Here is a 23,451-nt window from a genome sequence, read left to right on the forward strand (position 1 = left end):
GTGATGGGTTGAGGTACAGTGGACAGTAATAAGAGAGTGGACAGAGGGCAGTTGAAGATTGAAGGAGGTGGAGTGATGAGATGGAAGAAAAGAGGGTGGGGGAAGGAGGCAGCTTTGTGGATGTGAGGGGGTCGGGCAACTTTGGGAAATTGAAGTGATGGTGAAGATTGGAGGGAGAAGGGTGAGAGGTGAGAGTTGAGGGAGAAGGGTGAGGGGGAGTTTTTGAGAAAGGTGAGAGGGAAGCTTGGAGAGGGAAGAGTGTGAAGTTTGCTTTGAGAGGAAGGGGAGGCGATGAGATCAGGCATGGCCAAAGGTGCAGGAGGGTGATGGGAGAGGTTGGGAGTGGGAAAGGATGAGTTTTGGTGGAGGAATAGTGAAAAAAAATTTGGTGATGCAAAATTTGAGGGGTTGGGAAGAGGGGGGGGGTGTGTGCTGAGAGGACAGAAGGAGCATGTTTGTGGTGGTGATGAGTGTACTGATTGAGAAAGTGAGATATCTGTAAGGTTAGAATGGAGCTCACAGATGTTAGAACACCACACACTTTGGGACAACAGAGGAGGAGCTGATACTGAAGCAGAAGACAGTGAAGAGGTGCCGAGAGTGGAGGTTGGATGAGGGGCAAGATGGGAGGGGTAAAGAGAGGGGATAACAGGTGAGGGGTTCGGAGGAGGTAGATTAAGTAGGTGGGGTGAATTGGCACTGACATTGGAAAAAAAAAAGAACGATTGCAAATTGGGATTTTTTATATTTTCAAGTCAGAGATGCGATTAACGACATTACGTGAGGGATGCAATAAAGGAGAATTAAGAGAATGGAGAAAAGAAACGTTGTAACAGTTCGACTTTTTATACAAGGGATGAAGGAAAGGTCGAATTGAAAAGTCTTTTGAAGAAGAAGAAGTTGAAGTGGAAGAAGAAGAGCAGAAGAGGAGGAAGAAGAGCAGCGAATTATGTTACAATACCGAGAACCACACGTGTGAAAGACGAAGTTGTAACATTTTAAGAGCCTTTTTTTATATTTTGATCAAGATTACGTAAGATAAGGACAAGGAAAGATTGAAGAAAAATTCTGTCGGGCAATTCCATCGTGACTCGCGTTACATTTTAGCTCAATTGACAATCTATATCTCAGAGTATACAATGCAGTGATACAGGTCAGAAGTTGTACTTCAGTTTGAAAGAACCTTTGCGGGTAAGGTATGAAAAGAAAACAAATAATAATTATTAAATTGTCTAATATAGTTTTTATTTGAATTTATTTATAGCGTGACTCACGTTACAGAAAAGGGAAAGCCAAAGAATCACCTCATGTACATGCCAAATTTGTCCTAAACTGATAAAACGAAAGAATATCGTTTGTGGGTTCAAAGGGTTACAGTTAAACAGGCTTTCATACAAGATACAAAGAATTGATTTTCCTTTCTAAATATGGGCAATAAATTAAATTATGATCGTGACTCGTGTTACCGTGACTCCTGTTACAAATTTTCCCACACTGATAATCCATCCCACACTGATAATATCCACACGGCTGTCACTACCTATTTACAGGTAGTTTACCTATTATCACACTACCTATTTACAGGTAGTGAATTTGATGTAACTTAACAACAGAGATAACATTTAATAACTAGGAATTAATTACTTTCAAACAGGCCATAACTAGGAATTAATAGCTTTCAAACAACTTTCAAACGGGCCATAACTAGGAATTTTAGCTTTCAAATGGGCCATTCATAACAGAAGCAATATGCACTTTTGTGCAGTAAAACTGTCTCGAGTGCCAACTAGAAATCTACAAAGGCAAAATTGCCGTGGTGGTTCACAATGAATGGGGGCTCCAGTCTTCGAACAATATTGTCGTGTGTGTAGAAAATTTCATCAAGCCGAACAGGCCACTTCCAATTTTTTCCAGCTGGCACCATGACGCTCACCTGACATTCTTCATGTTCTACACGTTTCACCTCCCCTGGGTAATTTGTCTTCTCATATTGCACGAGAACCCAATCCCAACGCAGATCTTAGTGTTCACATCAGCATCTGAGGCAGGCAATGCAACTGCAGGCCGAGCATCTGCAGGCCTAGCGTCTGAGGTGATTGTACAGAGTTCTATCTCGTCATTCATCAACTTCATACAATGCGCACCACCTATGCCAGGTACAGGACTGGCATCCTTAAAAACCTGACTGATTCCCAGGACTTCATTTCTTCTTTCAATCTCCGTGCCCTTTATTTCAGCTACAAGCACATTGCTTGTCATTGCCGCTTCCCTGAAGCTTGACGCATTGGTAACAATGGCCTTTCTATTCCTAACCGTATTTCAGACAACACGCTTGACGGCTCCACCGATTCCGTCCACAGGACCCTTTCCGTGAGACGTTGCAAAGAAATTCCAGATGATTTCTTTAGTGTTTCTCCTGCAGAGGCTTCAACGCAGCAAGAATATACCTATTCTTGAACTGGGAAGCAGGCCCATCGGACCATATGGATACATGTGTGACACTGTCTGGAATTGTGTTGAACAAACGATCTATATATGCGACAATGGTTTCCTTCAAATGTGTAAGGTTGTCTGACGCCAATACAATCGGATGGATTGTACCTTCAAACCATAATGCAGCTGTGAACAGACTGACCTGAGCCTGCTGCCAGTGAGCACTCTGAATCCCATCCTGGTAGACACAAGTGTAATTTTCCGAGAAATCCACCTGAAGAAGAGCTGTATCAGAATGTTCACTGGCAGAGGCAGCATCCCGTTCCTTGTTATACGAACAGGCCTGCTCCCTTTTGACGAAGCAATGCTCCATGAACTTTGGGATCAGATTACAAATGTGGTCCACCAAATCATTTGTTGTACCCTCCTCAATGACTTTGGCAAGTTTTCCAAGTTGTCCATGTCACTTGTCTGTTTTCGTCAACAACACACACCTTTCGGAATCCTTTTGCATCAGAGCAGGTTTCACATTCGTTAAACCAACATTCGCGGCGCGTTTGGTTACATAGAAACATTTGAGGGAGGTCATGTGAATACATTGGTAGACGGCTGGACCTTATGCAAAGCATTTACAGCGGTCACGAAATTTTCATGATACCGGCACAAGCAAACATTATGTGGTAATTTGCTGCTCAGTAGAATATGCGGAGGACGAAGTTCAGCGAACTTGCTTTTACGAATTTCCGTATCTAGGAATTCCTTCTGGAACAGCGCGTAAACTTCGTTTACGGAGCAAGTGAGGTGCCTGGTTTAGTACTGGACTTTAGTACCATCATCTGCCCTCACGGTGACATCTTTTCTGCCTGGAGCTTGCCGACTAATATCATCCCTGGCGTAAAATATTTTCACCACCTCATTGGTTTCACTTGGAATGGAGTTTTGGCCCCCTTTTGGCTTTTGTTGTTCAGGATCATTCTCTTGTTCTGCTTGGATTGAAGTGTACAGCTTTCTGAGCACGACTTTTCTTCGCTTCGGGGTCCTCGGCAGTGAGGAAGTCGATGCCCGTTTTGCCTTGCGCATTGCTTTCCCCAAAGCGCTGGCACTGTTGAAGGGTGAAGAATGCGCGGTAGGGGACAAAGTCGCTCGCGCCTTCTTCAGAGCTCTGCACTTCACCACCCGTTGCCTCACCTTTTCACGGTTCATTCGCGTCAACTGTGTTTGTTCAATCGTCGGCAGTTTCATTTCTTTTGTTTTCTTCATGTCGCGGTAATTTATATTGTATTCCCTTTGCCGTTTTCTATAATCATCGTATTTTCCATCGGTGCGAAGTTTCTGTCGCCTCTTCTGCTGCCTTTCAGCCGCAGTGAGCGCCATGACAAAATCTGTAATGACGGTAACCAAAAAAAGCGGATCTAGAATTTGTGTGCTGGACTCACTGGACTATGGCTACCGTTAAATAAGCACACATTGAGAAGGATGTGCTCACTCCGAGGATAGAAATACAAGGGTATTGTAAAGCATGATCTATCGTAATCCCGTCACTTCCGTGCTGGACACTTGATAGAGAAACTTTATTATCATGGATACATTGCGAAGTGAATGTCTGAATAAATTGTAAAATATACTTCTATATTATCACATTTATCTATTATAAACTGCATATGGTCATCCTTACCTTGACTGATGATGGATGATAGACGATTGTCACTTCAAAAATTCGCGCTTGCAAACAAGCTGGAACACACCGTGACTTCACGCAAACGATTCTGGGATATAAAAATTCCTCCGTCGCGCAATCTATTGCTATTTCTTGAAACTAAACCCACCTGATTATCGTGACCCACGTTACAAAATTCGTGACTCACGTTACACGTGACTCACGTTACCGATGTTCACATGTCCAGATTACAGCACAGAAGACAATTAGAGGTCTGTTGATGCTGCCATTTAGTTCAGCACAGGGACTAGTAGGAGAATTCTAATTGGCACTTCCAATATAGCAGGGGTTTTTGTCTAGTAGAAAAAGTTATTAATTTTCGTGATTCGTGTTACATCACCTTCAGACCAGCTGATTTCAGGGGCTGTTATCTGAAAACCTTTAACATCCTGCAATCTTTTCTATAATATGTTTGAGAAACATGCCTAATGAAGTACTGACATCATTCAAAAACTGGTTATGTCTGAAAATGTATTGAAGGAGGTCAATTGAAGATTATAACTCGAAAAGTAAAAATTGAATCAAATTTTATGGATTATGTTTGAATGATGATTTTTTTTTTGTCAACTGGTAGCTGCGATTTGAAAACTTTGTCATTCCCTTTAATTCAACTTATGAAGAGTCGGAAAAAGTAACATTTAGCTGAAAATACCTAGCTTTAAAAATCTGACTTTCCCCCCTTCGCGTGGAATTGCCCTGTCGGTGTTTGGTGAATTTGGATCAGCAAACGCAGAAGGAAGCTGGTAGTTCGACTAAAGTAAACAGGAGGAAGAAGAGGGGGTAGAGAAACATAGTAACAGCAGGTGTAACGTGAAAGGTTAAAAGAACAACAAAATAATTATTATTATCACTATTTTTAAAGTTTAGGTAAAGGAAAGGTTGAAGAAAAAAATTGTGAAGGTGTATGTGGGTCGGCAAAAGTAGAAGATGGTGGATCGGCAGAAGAAGGAGGAAGTAGAATCGGTTCAGGACCGGGTGAAAATAGGATTAGATGAAAGTATATTATGAAACCCGATCGGATGAAAATATGCACGAGGAGAAATCACAAGAGGTTTGAGGTGGGCTGGTGACTCGTAATGCTCACTCCGCTTATCTTGTCATCTGTTCGCCAGTTCGCTCTTGCCTTTTAAAATAATGTCTCCCCTACCACTCCATGGGTCCCTCCCCTCCCCTGCTCAGACCTCCCCTCCTCTGTTCGGGTCCCCCCACCCCTCCAATCACTCTGTAGGAGGAGTTCGCCCACCGACAGATTCTTCCCACTTGTACCCGATTGGTATTTCATGACCCAGACTCTTGGTGACACGTGGTGATTGGCCCTTATATTTCTGGCATGCTGTCTCCCTCGAGATGATCGATCAGTCCCAGGTGTTCATCAAACCAGTTTGGGGAAACTGCGTATAGTATTGAGGCCAGGGGTTTCTGAATGGCGGGATGGACAAGAAATGACGCTTTCGTGGAAGGACTGTAGCTGCTGCGTGTTATGTTAGAGATGAATTTGGAATCGGGAAAAGTGCATAGATGACATCTAAATAAACACTGACACAAAACACATATCTGCTTCCATGAATAAAGTATACAGTCAAACCCCGTTTATCGTGGGGGTTACGTTCCAAACCCCCCCCCCCTCCCCGTGAGAAGTGAAAATCCGCGATGAATGGATGCCTCCCAAAAAAATCGACTCATCTGGTCTGGTCGGCTTGGCAGTGATCGGGTTCGAGGTGCCGGAGATCGACTCGTCTGGTCGGTTTGGCAGTGCTCGTCCAACCGCGGCAAACCTTTTTCCTTCCCGAAGCATATCGAGCACCTTAACCTTCTCCTGGAGCGTCAGGACCTTCCTCTGGCGCTTCGGTTCCTTGCCAGAAGCCTTAGAAAGTGCAGGGCATTTGGGCAGCATCGTAGGGCTTGGAAAAAAAACGTAGAAAATATTCGAAGTTCACAAGCGAAACTTTGTCTCGTGCGTTGTGTGACTGGTCGAGCGCCACGCGTTATAATTTATTGCTTAAATAATTTATATTTTATATATCATTACCACGATATACCAGGGGAATCCGCAGAAAAAAATAGTTAGGTTCCAAGGGAAAACCCGCGATGAACCGGGGGCGCGATAGGTGAACCGCAATATAGCGGGGGATTACTGTATACAGTAAACCCTCAAATATCATGGGGGTTATGTTCCTGGAAAATGCCACGATAGTTAAAACTAGGAAAAGGGGGGATCAGTTCCTGGGATTCGAGAAAATATTGAGGAAGGTTGAAGGACACCAGAAATAAACATATCACATTTGAAATAAACGTGTGAAATCAATATAAAGCATGTTAACCTTGAAATAAACATGTAAATACAATAAATACTGTATAAAATAAACAAAAACACAATAATTTTATCTCTTAAATTTATTCCAAAACAGCGAATAGATTTTTTTTTTTTCAAAACGGCGAGGTGAGTAATGCGAAGAACATTAGTACTTGTACTGTACTCTGCTGTAAATAGACAACACAAAACTTAGCTTGGGATTATGATGTCGTTGGAGTGGGGAAGGGTGTTGGTTAGAAAGATGTGGATGTTGAACTTACGATGGCTGTTTGATCATCGGGAGCACGACAGTCACCTGCTGCATTGCCACATAGAAGAAGGGTAAGACGATCCTTAGCCACCTTGACCTGGAGCATATCATTCCTGCTTGAACAGGAAGATATGAGGTGGGATCCTCTTCTAAAATAATCCCGTCTCTTTGGTGTTAAAAACCTGCTCCGGCATAAATTCTTTCGCCTCGATTAGTTCCATGAGCTGCGGTGGGTAGTTTTTCTCAGCATCATAGTCTGCCATGCTTGAACTGGAGCTTTCAGCCCCGGGTGCCTCGTGGAAACGTTGGTAAATTTGCAATGATTTATCCCGTATCACCAGTCCACTCAAAGGAGTAAATCTGCAATGGTTTCTCCTGTACACCAGTCCACTCAAATGCACTTTTTTTCTGTTTAATCCTCGATCCAAATATTAAGCGCTTTTTCCATCCTTTCAACATGAGGATCACGGGACTGGAATGAGACTTTTGTGCTTTGCTGGCGGGAACACTTGCCCAGATATTTAACTCACGTTTTCCACACATTTGAATCATTAATCTCATAATGGCAGCCCATAGATGCCGCACTTTCATCTCTTGCCAACGTACATAGCAACATGACTTTTTTCGCACAATGTCATCACCTTTCTCTGCCTTTTGCACAATTAATTTTGTCGTTTGGGTGCCATTATTAACTGTTGTGTGGCTACTAAATCTTGTCGATCTAGTATTACAGGATTTCCATATGTTATTTCCTGTTTGATAAATGATTCATTATTGAACTTTGCTTCATTCCGTATGCTGATCTGATTTCTATAATTAACGGTGCACGAAAAACAACAAAAGGCTCGTAATGGCAGGTAATCGTACACTCGGATGCAAACAATGACTCATTTCAGCCCAAAAACCACGATTGGCCGAAACGAAATGCGATGACTAAATCGGAACAAAATAGGTTGCCCGCAATTGGTTACAACCCACTATATTAGAGCCCACGATATTTAAGGTTTACTGCACTTAAAAGTGAAACAGAATACAGTATAGTACTGTGATATAACGAGCTTTACTCTTTGTGTACATGCTTCATTCTTCCCTGGGATCCAAAACCACATATTTTAGATATGTACGGACAAATTTTGTTCAAACTTGGCTCAAAGACAACACATGATGGTATACATATGCACATCATTTTTGTTCACGGTTCGATCAAGGATGGCCGCCCAGTGTCCATTTTAGTTGTAAAAAAAACCCCGATGTTGAACACATCCTCAACCAATTCTCGGGCATGCATTTACCGATCTTGTTCAAATTTGGCACAAAGATAATGAATTATGGCCTACATTAGGGCATCATTTTGTTTTGAGATCACATCCAAGATGGCTGACTGGCGGCCATTTAATTTCTTAAACGTGCCCCCAACCATTGATTGAACACGTATGTTCCGATTTTGTTCAAACTTGGTACAAGCACAGTACATGATGGCTTACACGTGCGCCTCGCTTTATTTTGCGATCTGATCAAAGATAGCCAACTGGTAGATTGGCAGCCATTTTCGTTATAAAAATACCGATATTGAACACGTCCTCAACCATTTCTCTGACATACTTTTACCGATCTTGTTCAAATTTGGCACACCGATAATGAATGATGGCTTCCATATGCAAGTCATTTTTTTTTTCGAGATGAGATCCAAGATGACCGACTGGTGGCCATTTTGTTACTTATAAAATCTTCCATGTCACATGACCACTCAAGTCATATCCGCATACACATAAATATTGTAAATATGGGCTGTCCCTTTAACTCCATACAGCAAAATTACTAAAACCACAGGAGCTATGACATTTTATGTCTTTTCTCCTTGTTTGCTTGTAATATACCCAGAAATATTTTTGTACTTTGTATTTCTGGCCCTTACTCAGTATTGATCAGGCACATAAAGCCAACTTTTGAATAGTCTCTCTTTAATGAAAACACACTTTCAGGAAATAGCATTGGAAACAACAAATCGAGCCAGATTACTGGTACTTGACAGGTTGTAAAGACTAGTTTATGACGATCTAATCTTATCAATCGGGTGGTGTATTGACGGTCATTGCATCACACCATACAAATCGCTCACAACACATTCAAAATCCTATGAGGGAGGTCTGCAATGTTGTGCTCACCTGCACCATGTTTGGATGACAATGTGGAAGTACATCCTGCAACTCCATTATGCAACAATCTTAAAGCATTTACTATCTGACTTTACCACAATGTATTAAACCTGGAACATTTTCTTTAACACCTGAGATCAGGTTTTGCTGGGTGGGAAGTGAAAATCCACACACCATTTATTGTATTGTGTCCCTTGTTTGTAACCTTGTGGTTATTGTTATTTTTGAATCATTGGTAGTGTAGAATAAATTTCTAAGTCATCCTGTACATTTGAGTCATTTATTTAACAAACAACATTAACAAATACAAACAAGCATATACATATGCGCATATGGAGGATCTGAACACAGACTTGCTTCAGATCTCTGAGATACATGATCAAGTTAAGTCCTTTAAATGGAATCTCGTGAGACATATTATTTTTTTTATTTCCAAATGCTGGCACCACAGTTTGTCAGGTCTTGATATCCTCAGGTGGAGCTCATCTTCAGCTTTCGTGCAGCCGCCAGCTTGATTTGGTTGAATGGTTGTAACATATATTTCAAACCCCGATGTATAGATTCTCTCCCGGCACAAGTAGATGATAAATGGGGTTTCTGGGACGCCCATTCAAATGAATGGAGGAAAAGGGAAATACTTTCTGACCCAAGCCCCAAAATAGGAGACTCATTTTCTCCCCACCTATTCCCTTCCCTCCCATACAAGCAAATCTAAAATTGACTCATTTTCTCCCCACCTATCCCCTTCCCTCCCCACCTATCCCCTTCCCTCCCCACCTATCCCCTTCCCTCCCATACAAGCAAATGTAAAATTGAGACGATGAAAGATTGAGACTTACTGATTAAAGCACTTCTTCCCTTTCATATTTTCATTCCACTCAAAGAGCGAACCAATAAATATTTGTCCATGTTCTACTTTAGGGAATAACTCAATTTTCTTATAACATTCATTTCCATCGAGTATATTCACAAAGAATAACTTGGAACTTGGTTCTTGGTATAAGTGTCTTTGTTGAGCAGAAATGAAATGATAAACTTCTCTTAATGCTCTTATTTGGCCACCTCCTGAGCCACATATCATTTTGAGATTGTAGTAAATTGTTTGTCCATTGTTCAATTGATAACCATCAAAGTTTTCAGTCCATTCAAGGATATTAATTTTTTTCTTTACATCCTCCAACTTATTTGTAATTAAATTTATCCGCTTATTAGTTTTATCTACTTTTGCCCTGGTTATTTCTTCAATAAGACTTATTTGATATTCCTCACATTCTTTATGTTTCCCATTTAAATACCAAGGCTTATTACATCTCCACTCTGGTTTGATTATTGCTTGGTTCTATCATTTATAAATCAGTAAAAAGACGGTGGTAGCCTGTTAAAATTCCCAACCCAATATCTTAACGCTTGTAATTCTAACCATAAGGGAGGCTATTGATTCCATTCTCTAAAATATATATTTTATCATCAAAAGCTCCTAATGCTTTCTTATTTATCTTTTCTGTCGATAATTGATGTTTACAAATTCTTATTGGATTCATTTTCCTGTACTCTTCCTTCTTTAAGGTTAAACAGTTGTAATAATGTTTAAAGTTTATTGTTTCCTTGATTATATTTTTCTTTATTCCCTTTAGCTTCTTATCACACATTTCAATGTTATTATTATCAATATATGTGAAAGCATAAGACATTGATCTCAATCCTATGAATTCACTCATGACCTTCCCACCCAATTCATCTTTAAACTTACCAATAACCTTTTTATTCTTTGATGAAAACAACACATCACCTGACTTATAATTACTTGTATCATATATATCAATATTATCAATCATATCCTCATATACATCACTTGTCTTAATTTCTAATATAAAACTATCTGTATCCATATATAACAGACACATTATCCTTATACTTTGATTTTAAATTATTATAGTAATCGTCAATAGTCATACATTAACGCCTTTGACAAGTCAATAATTGATGTTCGTTCCTATATAAATAGGTTTATCCATTTCAATACTCTCTTTTTTCAAATGAATAGCACAAAAGTTCTCTGAAAACACTTCTGCTCGCTCAAAACTTGGTCTATTAATTAATTTTGAAGCCTGTTTCCAAGATGTAGCAAGTCTTATGTTTTGTCGATGCCTAACATTTTCCATAGTCTTTCCAAATACAGCATTATTCATTAATTTATAAAAGTCCTCAAAATATGTTTTTGCTTCTGTTCTCCTTTTTGTATTAAAATCGATATACTTCTTTAACCAATGCCTTTGTTTCAATTTAAAAATCCTCTGAATTTTCCGAACTCTCAACCGAGCAGATATATATATATATATATATATATATATATATATATATATATATATATATATATATATATATATATATATATATATATATATATATATATATATATATATATATATATATATATTGTCTCAAGTTCCTTTGATGCAAAACATAACTTTCTTTATCATTTAATGTAGTAAGTAGTTTTTCTGTAGATTTACCTTTTATATTAAATGACTGTTGATAATCACTTAACCATTCTTTTCTTGGACTTTCTTTATCAGGGGCACAAGGTTGGTCTTTATGTTTGTTATGAAGTTCTTCTGGATATTTTAAATCAACCTCAAAATTATATCCAACCTCAGCTTCATTCAATTATTTTTGAGAGGAGACAACAATGTCTTGTAAAACTTTTTCACAATGTTTTTCTTTCACCCATTTAAGTTTTCCATAAGGTAAAGATTGAGACATAGCCCACCCATACAAATTGTTAGCATCATAATACATCAGGTAAGAGTTGTCCTCATTCTTATTATAATCAGGAAGATATTTGTTATTTGCTTTCACATATCTCTTGGAACATACTTGAGATATTCCTCCTCTTTTAGCCTTCTCTATCATTAAAAGCATATCTATATCACTGATTAATTCCAAATTCTGTTTTGTCGTTTTTAACGTAGCACTCCAAGCCAAATCCGGGGCTGTGTAATCGTGAGCGGGGTCTAATCCATAATAATTTTTATTATGACAGACTGTTCTAAAAGCTTCAAACACATCAGCCAAAACAATACATCAGTTTTAAGATACAAATCATGATATTCTCCAAAATTCTTTATATTGAATTTCTCCCAAACCTTTTTAGCTTGTGTATAATCTCTATTGGAAATATGAGTTTTATTCAACTTGCTGTAGAAACTTTCCCTTGAAGGAAGTTGTGTTTCTTTAAACTTCTCAAATGAATCCATATAGTCATAAGGATTTATTCCCTTTTGTGATAAGAGATCAATCTTCTTGATTTGAGAAATGTGATTTAAGATTCGGTAAGTTTTTAATATTTGATGCTAAGCTAGATAATGGACTTGCCATAAACTTGTATGTGTCAAGAAATCTGATATGGGTTATGGGGGATGTATGAATTGTTTTTGTGAATGAGATGTATTTTTGATCTGTGTTCGGAATGGCAGAAATATCTCCAGATGTCTTTGAAAGTTCATTTATAAATAGATGTGTGTCATAGTGAGCATTGTGAAGAAAGACAGGAATACAGTTTGGGGGCTTGTAATTAAGATTACAACGGGAATGAGCTGGACCTCTATATTTTTCAGTAAGATGACAATGATCCCAAACTTTGACCTCTCCCTCAATTTTCTCCTCACAAATATGACAGATACTGTTCTTTCTAAATTCCTTTTTCTTTCCCTTTGTTTATGACATTGGTTTATAGGTTTTAACCATTATTTCTCTTCGTCTTATAAGTCTTTTTCTATAAAGTTCTAACTTGTTGTATTCATCACCAACAGATGATTTGATATAATAACAAACCACAAGGAGTATATTTTTTGATATTTATTTGTGTATTTTTTTTTTGATTTGGAGAAACAGTATCTATCTTTTCAAGGATGCTTTCAAAATCAGCATATGGGCAATTCCACAGAAAATGTTACCTCAGGGTGAAAAAATGAAATTCATTGAATAGCTTTGTTTTCCCCTGAAGAGTAATGAAAAAGGTCCATATTTTGAAGACCAAGTAAAAAAGTCTGAAATTATATGAAGAATATATTTTTTTAGCTATCCAAACAGAGCACAGTTGAACCAAGCTGGAGTGAAAATAAGTCTTTTTTCATCCATTAAGTGTTCAATGAAAATGATAATACCAAAAAAATCCTGTGAAGCAGTAATTCTTATTCTAAAAGAAATCCGGCCTTGTATTAACACCTTACAAGAGGAAATCATGAGAATGTATCTATTATTTGAAACACAGACCCCAAAGGAAGGGTTGATTTGCACTGCACAGCAGTGTAATGCCTGTGACATTTTAGACAAAAGTTTTTGTAGCATCATGAGTTTTTGGTCACTTTTGTTCAAAAGCCATTTTCAAAGCTGGAATGCGATATCTCATATCTCAAGAGGATTAAAAAAAAAAACTTTCTTGGTTTGTCCACATTTAGCGTCACGGACATTACATATAGCATATATGTTCAAAAGTGAAACATTGTTGAATTCTACAGCATAGTCTTATTTTATAGTCAAAATCTGGATAATGTGGTCTGATGTCCTATAAAATTGACCTAATTCAAGTACACTTGAGGCCATAAACAATAAACTACATTACAGACTGCATTAACTCATTTCAACCCAAAAAGCTTGCACTACACTCTTCCAACCATTTAATCACTTAGTCACTAATTGAGATAAGAACTTTCTGCCATGCAGTGTTTATTTTGAAAGGGATTAAGACAAGCCTATAATCAAGGACCTTAATTACTGCTACTGGGCAGTGAGAGGTTCACCTGAATGCCAAGGGTGGAGGCTCTTCCTCAAATAAACGGAGATTGGGGTGAGAAAAAGCTGTTGCGACAGAAAGGGGGCAGGGAGTGTGCAACTTTCCCATGCATACCATTGTTAGCCAACAGGTCATCCATCCATCAAGGAAGCTAAATTCATATAGTGTACTACAATCAAACAACTATGGCTCCAGAGGTGAATCAAACAGGTAAGCTTACTTTCACTATTTTCTGAAGTTGAAACTTAAACTTTCTATTTACAATGCAATACATACACACATCACTTGAAAGAGTGTATTATGCACCAGTATGCTTTCATGTACAGTAACAGCAATGTCAGTGTGGATTAGCCTGTGCAGTCTCACATGAAACTCCTACCTTATGTTTTTGTCATGAACATGTAGCTATTTGTAACTGGTTTCTTCAAGAAAATACAAAAAAAATTTTTTAAAAAGCATAAATGTTTGATAGAATACCCTCCTTTTTATTTGCCCTTTTGGTGATTTATTTTCTTTTTGAATTTTGGCTTGGTTTTATCACATCTTTGGGTCGACACTTTGTTTGCTACTATATTTTCCATTTGCTGATTTATTTATTTGTTTTATTCTGGCATATTTTTAATTTCAATTACAGGCATGGCACATGTACAAGGAAAAATTGTACATGCTGTGAATCAGCCTCGCCAAGCTGAGGATTTGCAAGAACAGGCACAGCATCAGTCTCAAACCATAAAGAGGAAAGTCAAGACTGGAAAAGAACGAACAAAAGCCTATCGAGAAAGGATGAAGCAAAGTGGAGAAAAGTACAATGAGATGAAGAGGAAGGATGCAGAAAGAAAACGCATTGCCCTCGGAACAAGAAAGGAACTTTCTGCTGCAGAGGTGAAACGGGAAAAGGAACTGAATGTGGCCAGAGTCAGGAGATTCCGAGCAAAGAAAAGGGAAGGGACTGTTGAATAGCCATGCAGCTCGAATGCAAAAGTGGATGAAGGAAATGGTATAGGCTCTTATGTGAGTCCGCAGGCTTTGGGAAAAGCCATTCGCAGGGTCAAATCAGCATTGCCAAAGAGTCCAAGGAAGAGGAAAGCAGTGGTGTCAAAGTTGGCCATTTCTGAAATGCTGTGGAAAAAGAAAAAAACCAGAACATCACAATGTGAACAAAGAACTTCATGATGCAGTGATTACATTTTACCAGAGGGATGATATATCATGGCAGACACCGGGAATGAAAGACTACATCACAGTGAGATCAGGAGGACAAAAAACAAAATTCAAAAATACCCCTGAGCGGGAGTGCTGGTCATCTCTGCCAGAGGTCGAAAGTAAGTAACTCTGTGCCAGACTGGAATAGGGGCAGTTCATAAAGTACGTACGCTCTACTTCCGGGTTTCAAAACCACCCAACCCCCTCTGTATGCAGGCTAGTGACCACCCACCCACCCACCCCCATATGCGTCGCATATCACATCACAATACTTGAACATTACAACAAACTGTATATTTATCTTAAATGCATCACTAATTATTAACTATGGTAATACAGTAATATGGAACAATTATTGACCACCACGGATTCAACATCACGTCGAAAATGTTCCTGTGAACGGGGATATTTTTCTCCCTCGCGATGACGACAGGCTCACCTTCATCTTCTGAAACGCTTTCATGTAGTCCGACACCACTTTCATAAAGTATGTATGCAGCAGTCGTACCACCCACCCACCCCTGTACGCAGACAGTACGCAGGCTTTAAACCACCCACTCCCTCATACATCGCTAATCGCTTGCAAAGCCAGCAGGTCCTTATGAACGGGTGTTTGTAAGTCATGACGATGCAGTCCCTAGTGGTGTAATTTACCTTTTTATTTTAATATCACAGCACGTCATTTATGAAAATAAAAGTACAAATTGACATTCAAGACAATGTTAATGTCAGAAATGAAAGTAAGTGTGCATATAAACTTGTGTTCCATTGTTTTAGTTAAATCTGACAAAAGCTTCAAATGTAATATTTGTCTCGGAGAATTCCGGTTCTTAAGTTAATACTTTTATTTTTGTATGTACTTTATGAACGGCCCTTACGGGGAATCAGAGCAAAGTTTGAAGGGCTATAAAATCGGAACGAGAGCAAATTTCAAAAAAATGGCTTGTGTTGTTCTAGATAATAGTCCGTAGTATCTGAATCACTAATAACATTTGATCTCTCTTGATAAATGAGGGAGGAGATACGATTTGAAAGACGATTTTCGCAACTTTGACAGCCTCGTGACGTTGACCTCGACCTTGGACGACCTTGAAAGTTATATTGTTGTGCACGTCTCATCGACCTCTATCCATTCCACTATTGGTTATTTGTCTCCACTCGGTTTGATTGTGGACGGACGTACGTACGTACGGACGGGCGGACAGACTTCGAGACTGTTATTATTAGGTCATCTCTACTGAGATGATAGAGATGACCTAAAAACGTTACCTAACAATGATGGTAGGTGAAGCATACAAATGCTTCAAGGAGGAATATCCAGATTCAGCTATCAAGAAGTCAAAATTTACTGAGCTACGACCTGCACATGAACTGGCGAGAAACAAAACACCTCGGAATGTGTGTTTGTGTTGATACCATGAGAACATCAACTTACAGATTCAGGCACTGCAGCCAAAGGGGTATGACTTTCCCAAGAACAGTGGAGATCTTGTTGAAAACTGTATGTGTGGCTCTTCGAACTTTGAATGCATGTCTGGAAAATGTGTCATGTGGAGAAATGCAAGTTGCGAAGAGCAAAGTAACAGACAAACTTCTGACTCAATGTGCTGAAGAGGTTATCTCCTGGTCTCGATGGGAAACAAAAGACAGCAGAATGGTGCAGATAGAGCACAAAGGAACAGTGGCAGAGCTTGTGCTTGAGATAATTAGTGATCTTCCCAGATTCCTCCTTCACATGTTCATAAAGCGGAGACAGAGCAAGAGCTTTGAAAGCATCAAAAACAGTCTGAAAGAGGATGATACCCATGCATTAATACAGGTAGACTTTTCAGAAAACTACACGGCACACTATCAGGATGAAGTACAATCTGCGCACTGGCATCAAAAGCAAATAACTCTATTTACAGCAGCAGTCTGGACAAAGAACAACTGTGAGTCATTTGTCATAGTTCGTGATACCCATGACCACAACAAGAATGTTGTAGCGACATTCATGGACACAATCATCAACAATGTTGTAGAGAAGTCTCCCCAAATAACCATGATAGATATCTTCAGTATTGGGGCGGCTTCCCAATTTAAGAACAAGTATGTTTTCAAGTACTTGTGTCACTTGTACGAGAAGACTGGTTTACAGCTTCAGTGGCAATTTTTTGCTACCTCTCACGGCAATGGAGCAGTGGATGGAATTGGGGGATCACTCAAGAGGCTCATTTCATCTGCAGTTAACAGTAGGAGCGACACAGTTCAAGATGCAGCAAGTTTTGCAGCTGCTGCAAAAGATAACTGCACCAAAGTATGTGTTCTGGAGATTACACAAGAAAACATCTCATCATTCCTTGTAGAAAATAACAGAGGAGCAGTGGATGTCTGTTTCTCCCTTGAAGGGCACACAGGGAGTCCACTGGTGGAAGCCTGTGAGCAAGGCCTGCATTCAGCACAAGCCTTACTTCCAAGCAGATGCAAGCCAGTTGGGAGTGCATTTCTTCAGCGATACTTACCGACCAGAAACTGACAAGGAGCAACCACAAAGTCACCAACCCACATCAATTCAGATTGGATCATTTGTCTGTGTGAAGTTTCTCACAAAAAAATCTGAAAAGTTCTTTGTTGCACAATAACATGTACGCACAATGATGGGTGCACAGTGAAATTTCTGAAAAGGCAAGGCACCTCAAGTCTCTTTGTTTACAGTGAGGAAGAAGAGTCATTCATTGAACAAGAGCAAATCATGGAATTGCTTCCTGCTCCAATCATGGACAACAGTGACAGATATTGTTTTCAAGATGATGTGGAAGCTGAATGAAATATATAATATTGCTCTTGATTCAGTCTGGAGACATTTTACTATGGTATAAAGACATTCATTTTACACACTTTGTAACACAATTTCTACAACAAAACAATTTCTCCATCTAACAGTAAGGATTCATGTTGTTTTATTGTAGATCAGGAGTTCTCAATGTAACATGAAGATGCACTAGTACTGACGAGCCTCTCGCAGCAATGCCAACCCTCCCGATTTCATCGGGAGGCTTCCGAAAATTCACCCAAACTCCCGCCCTTACGATCACTATCCTTATCCTCCCGAAATTTTGATATTTTTGCACTGTTCACTAATCAGAATGTACTGGTATGAGAATTGAATGAAAAGCATCGTCTGCTACGTATAGCATGTGGTAACTCCATAACGTTCGCTGCTACCAAATTGTACGTAAAAAATTGCAAATTCAAATGAGGAGCAGCGAAACATTGGGTCTGGATCTCGCTTATGCGATCATGCACTGAGATTTAGTGCATGCGGTTTGTGTGCAATACAGTGCATGCGGTATGTATGCACAGTGTATATGCATGCGATACGCTCACTGCATGCAGCTGGGCCCCGTACCAGCCCGGCGGTCGCGACCACCGTGCGGTGTTTAATTTAACAGCCGCTACAGTTCTACGAGTCGCGCTGCAGCTGTGGAACATCGACTTCGAAGTTACCGATGCTTCAAGCCCTCGATGTTGATTACGAAATGGCAGAAAAGAAGCTTACGAAGACCAAGAAATGGTCTCAGAAGTACAAGACCGAATACAGTCTCCAATACCCGTGTATTCGAAAGTCTGAAAGAGGGAATTCATCATGCGTATTGTACAGTATGCAGCGTTGATATTTCAGTTGAGCACGGAGGTCGCGATGATATTCGGAAGCACGTTGGAAGCAAACGGCACACAGACATTGCAAAGGAGAGATCTTCGAGCACGAGTACCGGTACACTTCTGAATTATTTCACCAAACAAGGGACAAGCGAGGAAGAGGATGTTACCCAAGCGGAACTTCTCTTTAGTGGATTTATTGTGGAACATAACTTGCCCATATCAGTCTCAGATCATGCTGGACCTCAATTTCAAAAGATGTTTCCAGATTCAAAAGTTGCTTCAAAGTATGGATGTGCAAGAACAAAAACTTGCAAGATGTGCAAGATGTGCAAGAACAAAAAAAAAAAAAAAAATTAAATAAAAAAAAACAAGAACAAAAAGCAAGAAAAAGAAAAGAAAAAAAAAAAGAAAAAAGAACAAGAACAAAGAAAAAAGAACACTGGTCAACAATTTTTTACTTTCTGAATGTTGTCTAGATTTCTACAAGTGAATTAGGGTATTCTGGCACTGCTGAATCAGGAAATGGCATCGTTTCTCTCCATCAGGTCAGGTTTTTGTGCTAAGTTGATTTGAAAAAAATCAGATCTTGTGACAAAATCAATTACATTTTTGTGGCATTATCAGCTGATTTTTGTCAACACATATCATCCTAAACATGTTTTTAAGAAAAAAAAAATGTTTTGCCAACAACATTTATTGATTACATGATAGAAACATCGATTACTGTCATCTGAATGGTGGGCATTGATAAAGGTAAGTACAAGTAAATTGCATGTTGCGTCACCACTGTTCAAACTTCAGGGCTTGAACTTCCGTTTCTTCGAACTCCTGGAATGTTCAGCGGCAGGGAGGTCTCTCTTCAGATTCCAACAGTAGTCAGCCATCATGACTGCGTCCCAGCGACCCTGATACCTGGTCTCCATCTCCTTCATGTCCTGATGGAATCTCTCCCCCTGCTCGTCACTCATTGAACCCAGGTTCTCAGGAAACCGGTTCATATGTGAAAATAGGTAGTGCATCTTGATGCTCATGTTGCAGCCCAGGTTTCTGAAAGCAGTCAGCATGTTGTTGACAAGTTCTGCGTAGTTTCTGGCCTTATTGTTGCCAAGAAAGTTCTTCACTACCAAAACAAATGTCTTCCACGCTTCCAGTTCCACTTCATTCATTGAGTTTTTGAACTCTGGATCTCTGATGAGCTGACGGATCTGAGAACCATCAAAGATGCCAACTTTCAACTTCTCCATGGTCAATCCTGGAAAAGCCTGGCACAAGTAAGTGAAGCAGTCACCATCTTTGTCCAGAGCCTTGGTGAACTGCTTGATTAAGCCGAGCTTGATGTGCAGCGGTGGGAAGAGTATTCTGTCTCTGTCCACCAGAGGGTCGTTGATGACGTTCCTTTCTTTGCATGGCACCAATTCCTCCCGCACAGGCCAGTCCTTCTTCGTGTAATGCTGAGCACGGTCCCTACTATCCCACATGCACAGAAAACATGGGTACTTGGTGAAGCCAGACTGTTGTCCCAACAAAAAGTTCACCATCTTCAGGTCAACACAAATAAACCACTTATGCTGATCATAACCAATTTTCTCCAGCACGTACTTCACCGCTTCATACTTCTCCTTCAGTGTAGTCGAGTGAGCGATGGGTACAGAGGCAAACTGGTTGCCGTTGTGTAGCAGAACACATTTCAGTGATCGCTTGCTGCTGTCAATGAACAGTCTCCAATCTTTGGGTTCGTACTGTGGCACATCAAGCTTGAGCAGAAGCGCATGTCATAAATTGGCGCATGTAGGTATTGTACATTCTTCAGAGTTCGTTATTTCAAGAAATACAACTTTTTTGTATCACATTATTACAAAATCTGCCCCATTAACTTTAGTTTTGATCCCACGAACTTTATGCTTTGCCTCACCAATTTTTGGAAGATTTTGAGGTTTTATGACTTCAAACTGATCCCTTTTCGACATAATCACCTAGAACTATCGTACCTGAATACTTCTTGTCATTAAAATAATTATTTCCAATTAAAACAATTATTTGACATGACATTTTACCCCACCAACTTCTTCTAAAATGCTCCACACATGCGTACATGTGAACAAAAATGTAAAAAACGACATGTGGCCATATCTCAAAAACTTGACCTGATTGAACAAAACTAATGTGAGTTTTGGATTCAGCGCATCAGATTCGTCCTAAATCAGCTTAAAAAATGCAGACAACAAATTTGTTGTTGACCAGTGTAATTGGTGAGTTGTCAAATGTTACTGCTTCATCTATTGCCGATATTGCTAGACTAGCTCCATTTAGCCTAGCTACAGACGGTAGCAATGACAGTGGTGAGGCCCAGCTATATCCTGTCCTGATTTCGTACTATGACAACAGTGCTGGGATTGTGAAGCAAGGTTTGCTAAGTTTGCCTGCGTGCAAACAAGATTCCACTGGAGAAAACATTTTCAAACTGCTTGATCATGAGTTCAGTGACAGGAAAATTCCGTGGGGAAATTGTGTTTCCTTTTGTGCTGATAATGCCTCTGTCATGGTGGGCAAGCACAAAGGAGTCGCTGCTTATATCCACAAACAAAATCCAGAGTGCAACATCATGGGATGCCCTTGCCATATGATGCACAATACGGCCAAGAAGGCGGCTCAGGCCTTACCCATTGAATTAGATGACTTTCTCATCGATATTTACTACTACTTGGACAAAAGTAGTAAACGCGTCAAAGGAGTGAAAGCACTGCAAGAACTCTGTGATGCCCGACACAAGATTCTGAAGCATGTCGCAACAAGGTGGCTGTCCCTTGGTCAGTGCCTAGACAGGCTGATTGAACAGTGGGAGCCACTTCGCCTCTTCTTCAAAGAAGAAGTACGAAGAAAAATGCAACCAACTGTAGCCAAGACTCTAACAACGAGCAAGAAGGACGGCACTGTATCTACTGCCAGTACTGGCACTGCAGGATCAAGCACTCGTGGAGCAGCATTCACCACTACCACTGCAGTATCTGCTGCGAAGAAGACAGCAGGGACAGCACCAAAACCAATGCTGAGAGCAGGTAGCATCACCGGCCCTTCATCACGTTCATCTACAAAGTAGATTCCTTCAGAGTCGAGAAAGACTGTGATAGTCCCATCTACAGGCAAAGAAGGACCCAAGTTAAGTTCTGCTTTTGCCAAATCACTTGATAGAAGCTCAGCAAAACCTTCGAATCAGAGGTCTTCTTCCTTGGCTGCACCTACCTCAAGCTCTCTCCTCAAACGTAAAATTGGATCTGGTACTACGAGTCTGACCTCTTCTGCTGGCAGTAAACGCAAGTGTGATCGCCCTGCGGCTAAGTGTACTACGAGTTCTACAACTAAAAGCGCATCTTCCTCAAACACTGTGCAGGAATCTAGAGAAAAACGTGTCAACAGGATGTTCTTGTCTCCACAAACAAAACTCTATTGTTTCTTCCTTCGATATGCTAACAAGCTTTTGAGAAGGGGAATCTTCTGCTCCAAAGAGACGAACCCTGTATTCATCTCCTGCACGGAGAATTGAATGGTCTTCTGAAAGATATCTTCGTGTGGTTTTGAAACCATCGGTGTCATCGGTTGCTCTGGTAAATGTACCCTTCTCTGACAGAAATCATCAGAAGAATGATGAGGACTTCATGATTGGGAACGATGCCAAACTGTATATAAGGGAACAAAGGAGTCTCAAGAAATCCACCTTCACTCTGAGTGAGTCAGACATCCAAGGTTTCTTCAGTGCAGTTCGCTCATATTATGTGAAAGCCTGCAATTACATCTTCAAAACCTGGCCGCTAGATGATGAATTAGCCAAGCATGCTCAGGTGCTGGATGTTAAGCTACACCAAGAAGTGGGGTTTGACTGTGTGGAGTTTTTCATCAAGAAATTCCCCTGTCTGTTCAGTGGCGGTGATAGTGACATAGACAGTCTTGAGAGTGAATTCGCTCACTACCAGGCAGACGCCTCCATAGCTACAATTGCTACTGAGACAGTGAGAGTGGATGAGCAGTGGCATCGGATTTCACAGCTCACAGATCCCTGCACTGGTGCCAAGAAGTATCCTAATTTGAGCAAAGTGATGAAGGGAATCTTGGTCATTCCTCATTCGAACGCATCATGTGAGCGGGCACTCAGTCTTGTACGGAAGAATCATACTGAATTTCGTCCCAATTTGAGTGTCAAAACCCTGGAAGCTCTCTTAATTGAAAAACTAGCTCAGAACACCCCTTGCTACCAGAGAGAATACAGCAAAGACATAATCAGAAGGGCTAAAAGAGCCACACAGCTGTCACTCAGCAAAGCTGCCATGGAAAAAGCAAGCAGCAGTAGTACCAGCCAGTAAGGGAAGAAAAATATTGCTTCTTTTGTGCTTTTTGTTAATCTTTGATTGTCCCCTAACTTACTAATATTAACATACATGTAACATTAAAAAGTGCACAATTTTCCCCTTTTTTTGTTCAAAAAGTGGGAATTCTTAACATGTTAAATGCTCCAAAATAGGGCTCAGAGGGCACTAGAGAGCATCTAGAACCCCAAAGCTTCCAGGGCCCTAAGGCGGGCCCTGGACCACGCCACAAGGGTCGAGCGCTCCGCGCTCGAGATGTGCGCTTCGCGCACATTATTTGGTGTCGGTTGAAAATCCTCCCTAATTCTGATTTCCAAAAGTTGGCATCTCTGCTCTCGTATACATCATAAGCAAAGGTGTAATGTCCGTGACATTTAGAGGACTTTACATTCTTCATCATTTTCAGTGTCAAAAGACGTGCCAGTGTCGAGAATGTCAAACTTTACATTGTATATTAGGCTCCCTAAAATATTTCTCACAAAACTAGTGTTTCATATCGTGCTATAATTCAAATTCAGTCAACCGTGAAATTGTATATAGATTATATAACATTTTTCATCACATTGAAAATTCTTTATGCGAT

General features: G+C 40.1%; 1 protein-coding gene across 4 annotated transcripts in view; it reads left to right on the forward strand.

Annotated features, from left to right (window-relative positions):
* The window catches only part of LOC147009339 (uncharacterized), a 152,736-nt gene that overhangs the window by 39,560 nt on the left and 89,725 nt on the right, over positions 1 to 23,451 (forward strand). Inside the window, exon 1 of one of the 4 annotated variants that reach the window (XM_085861696.1) lies at positions 14,623 to 14,987. The exons of the other annotated variants lie outside the window; for them this stretch is intronic. Coding sequence (XP_085717822.1) covers positions 14,891 to 14,987 — 97 coding nt within the window. The 5' untranslated portion in view covers positions 14,623 to 14,890. Of the gene's footprint in view, positions 1 to 14,622; positions 14,988 to 23,451 lie in introns of those variants that run through there. 4 annotated transcript variants of the gene reach the window in all.

This window comes from Eptatretus burgeri, chromosome 17 (assembly GCF_056783735.1).
Source record: "Eptatretus burgeri isolate ZD-2024b chromosome 17, Ebu_testis_v1, whole genome shotgun sequence".
NCBI classification, from domain to species: Eukaryota; Metazoa; Chordata; class Myxini; order Myxiniformes; family Myxinidae; genus Eptatretus; species Eptatretus burgeri.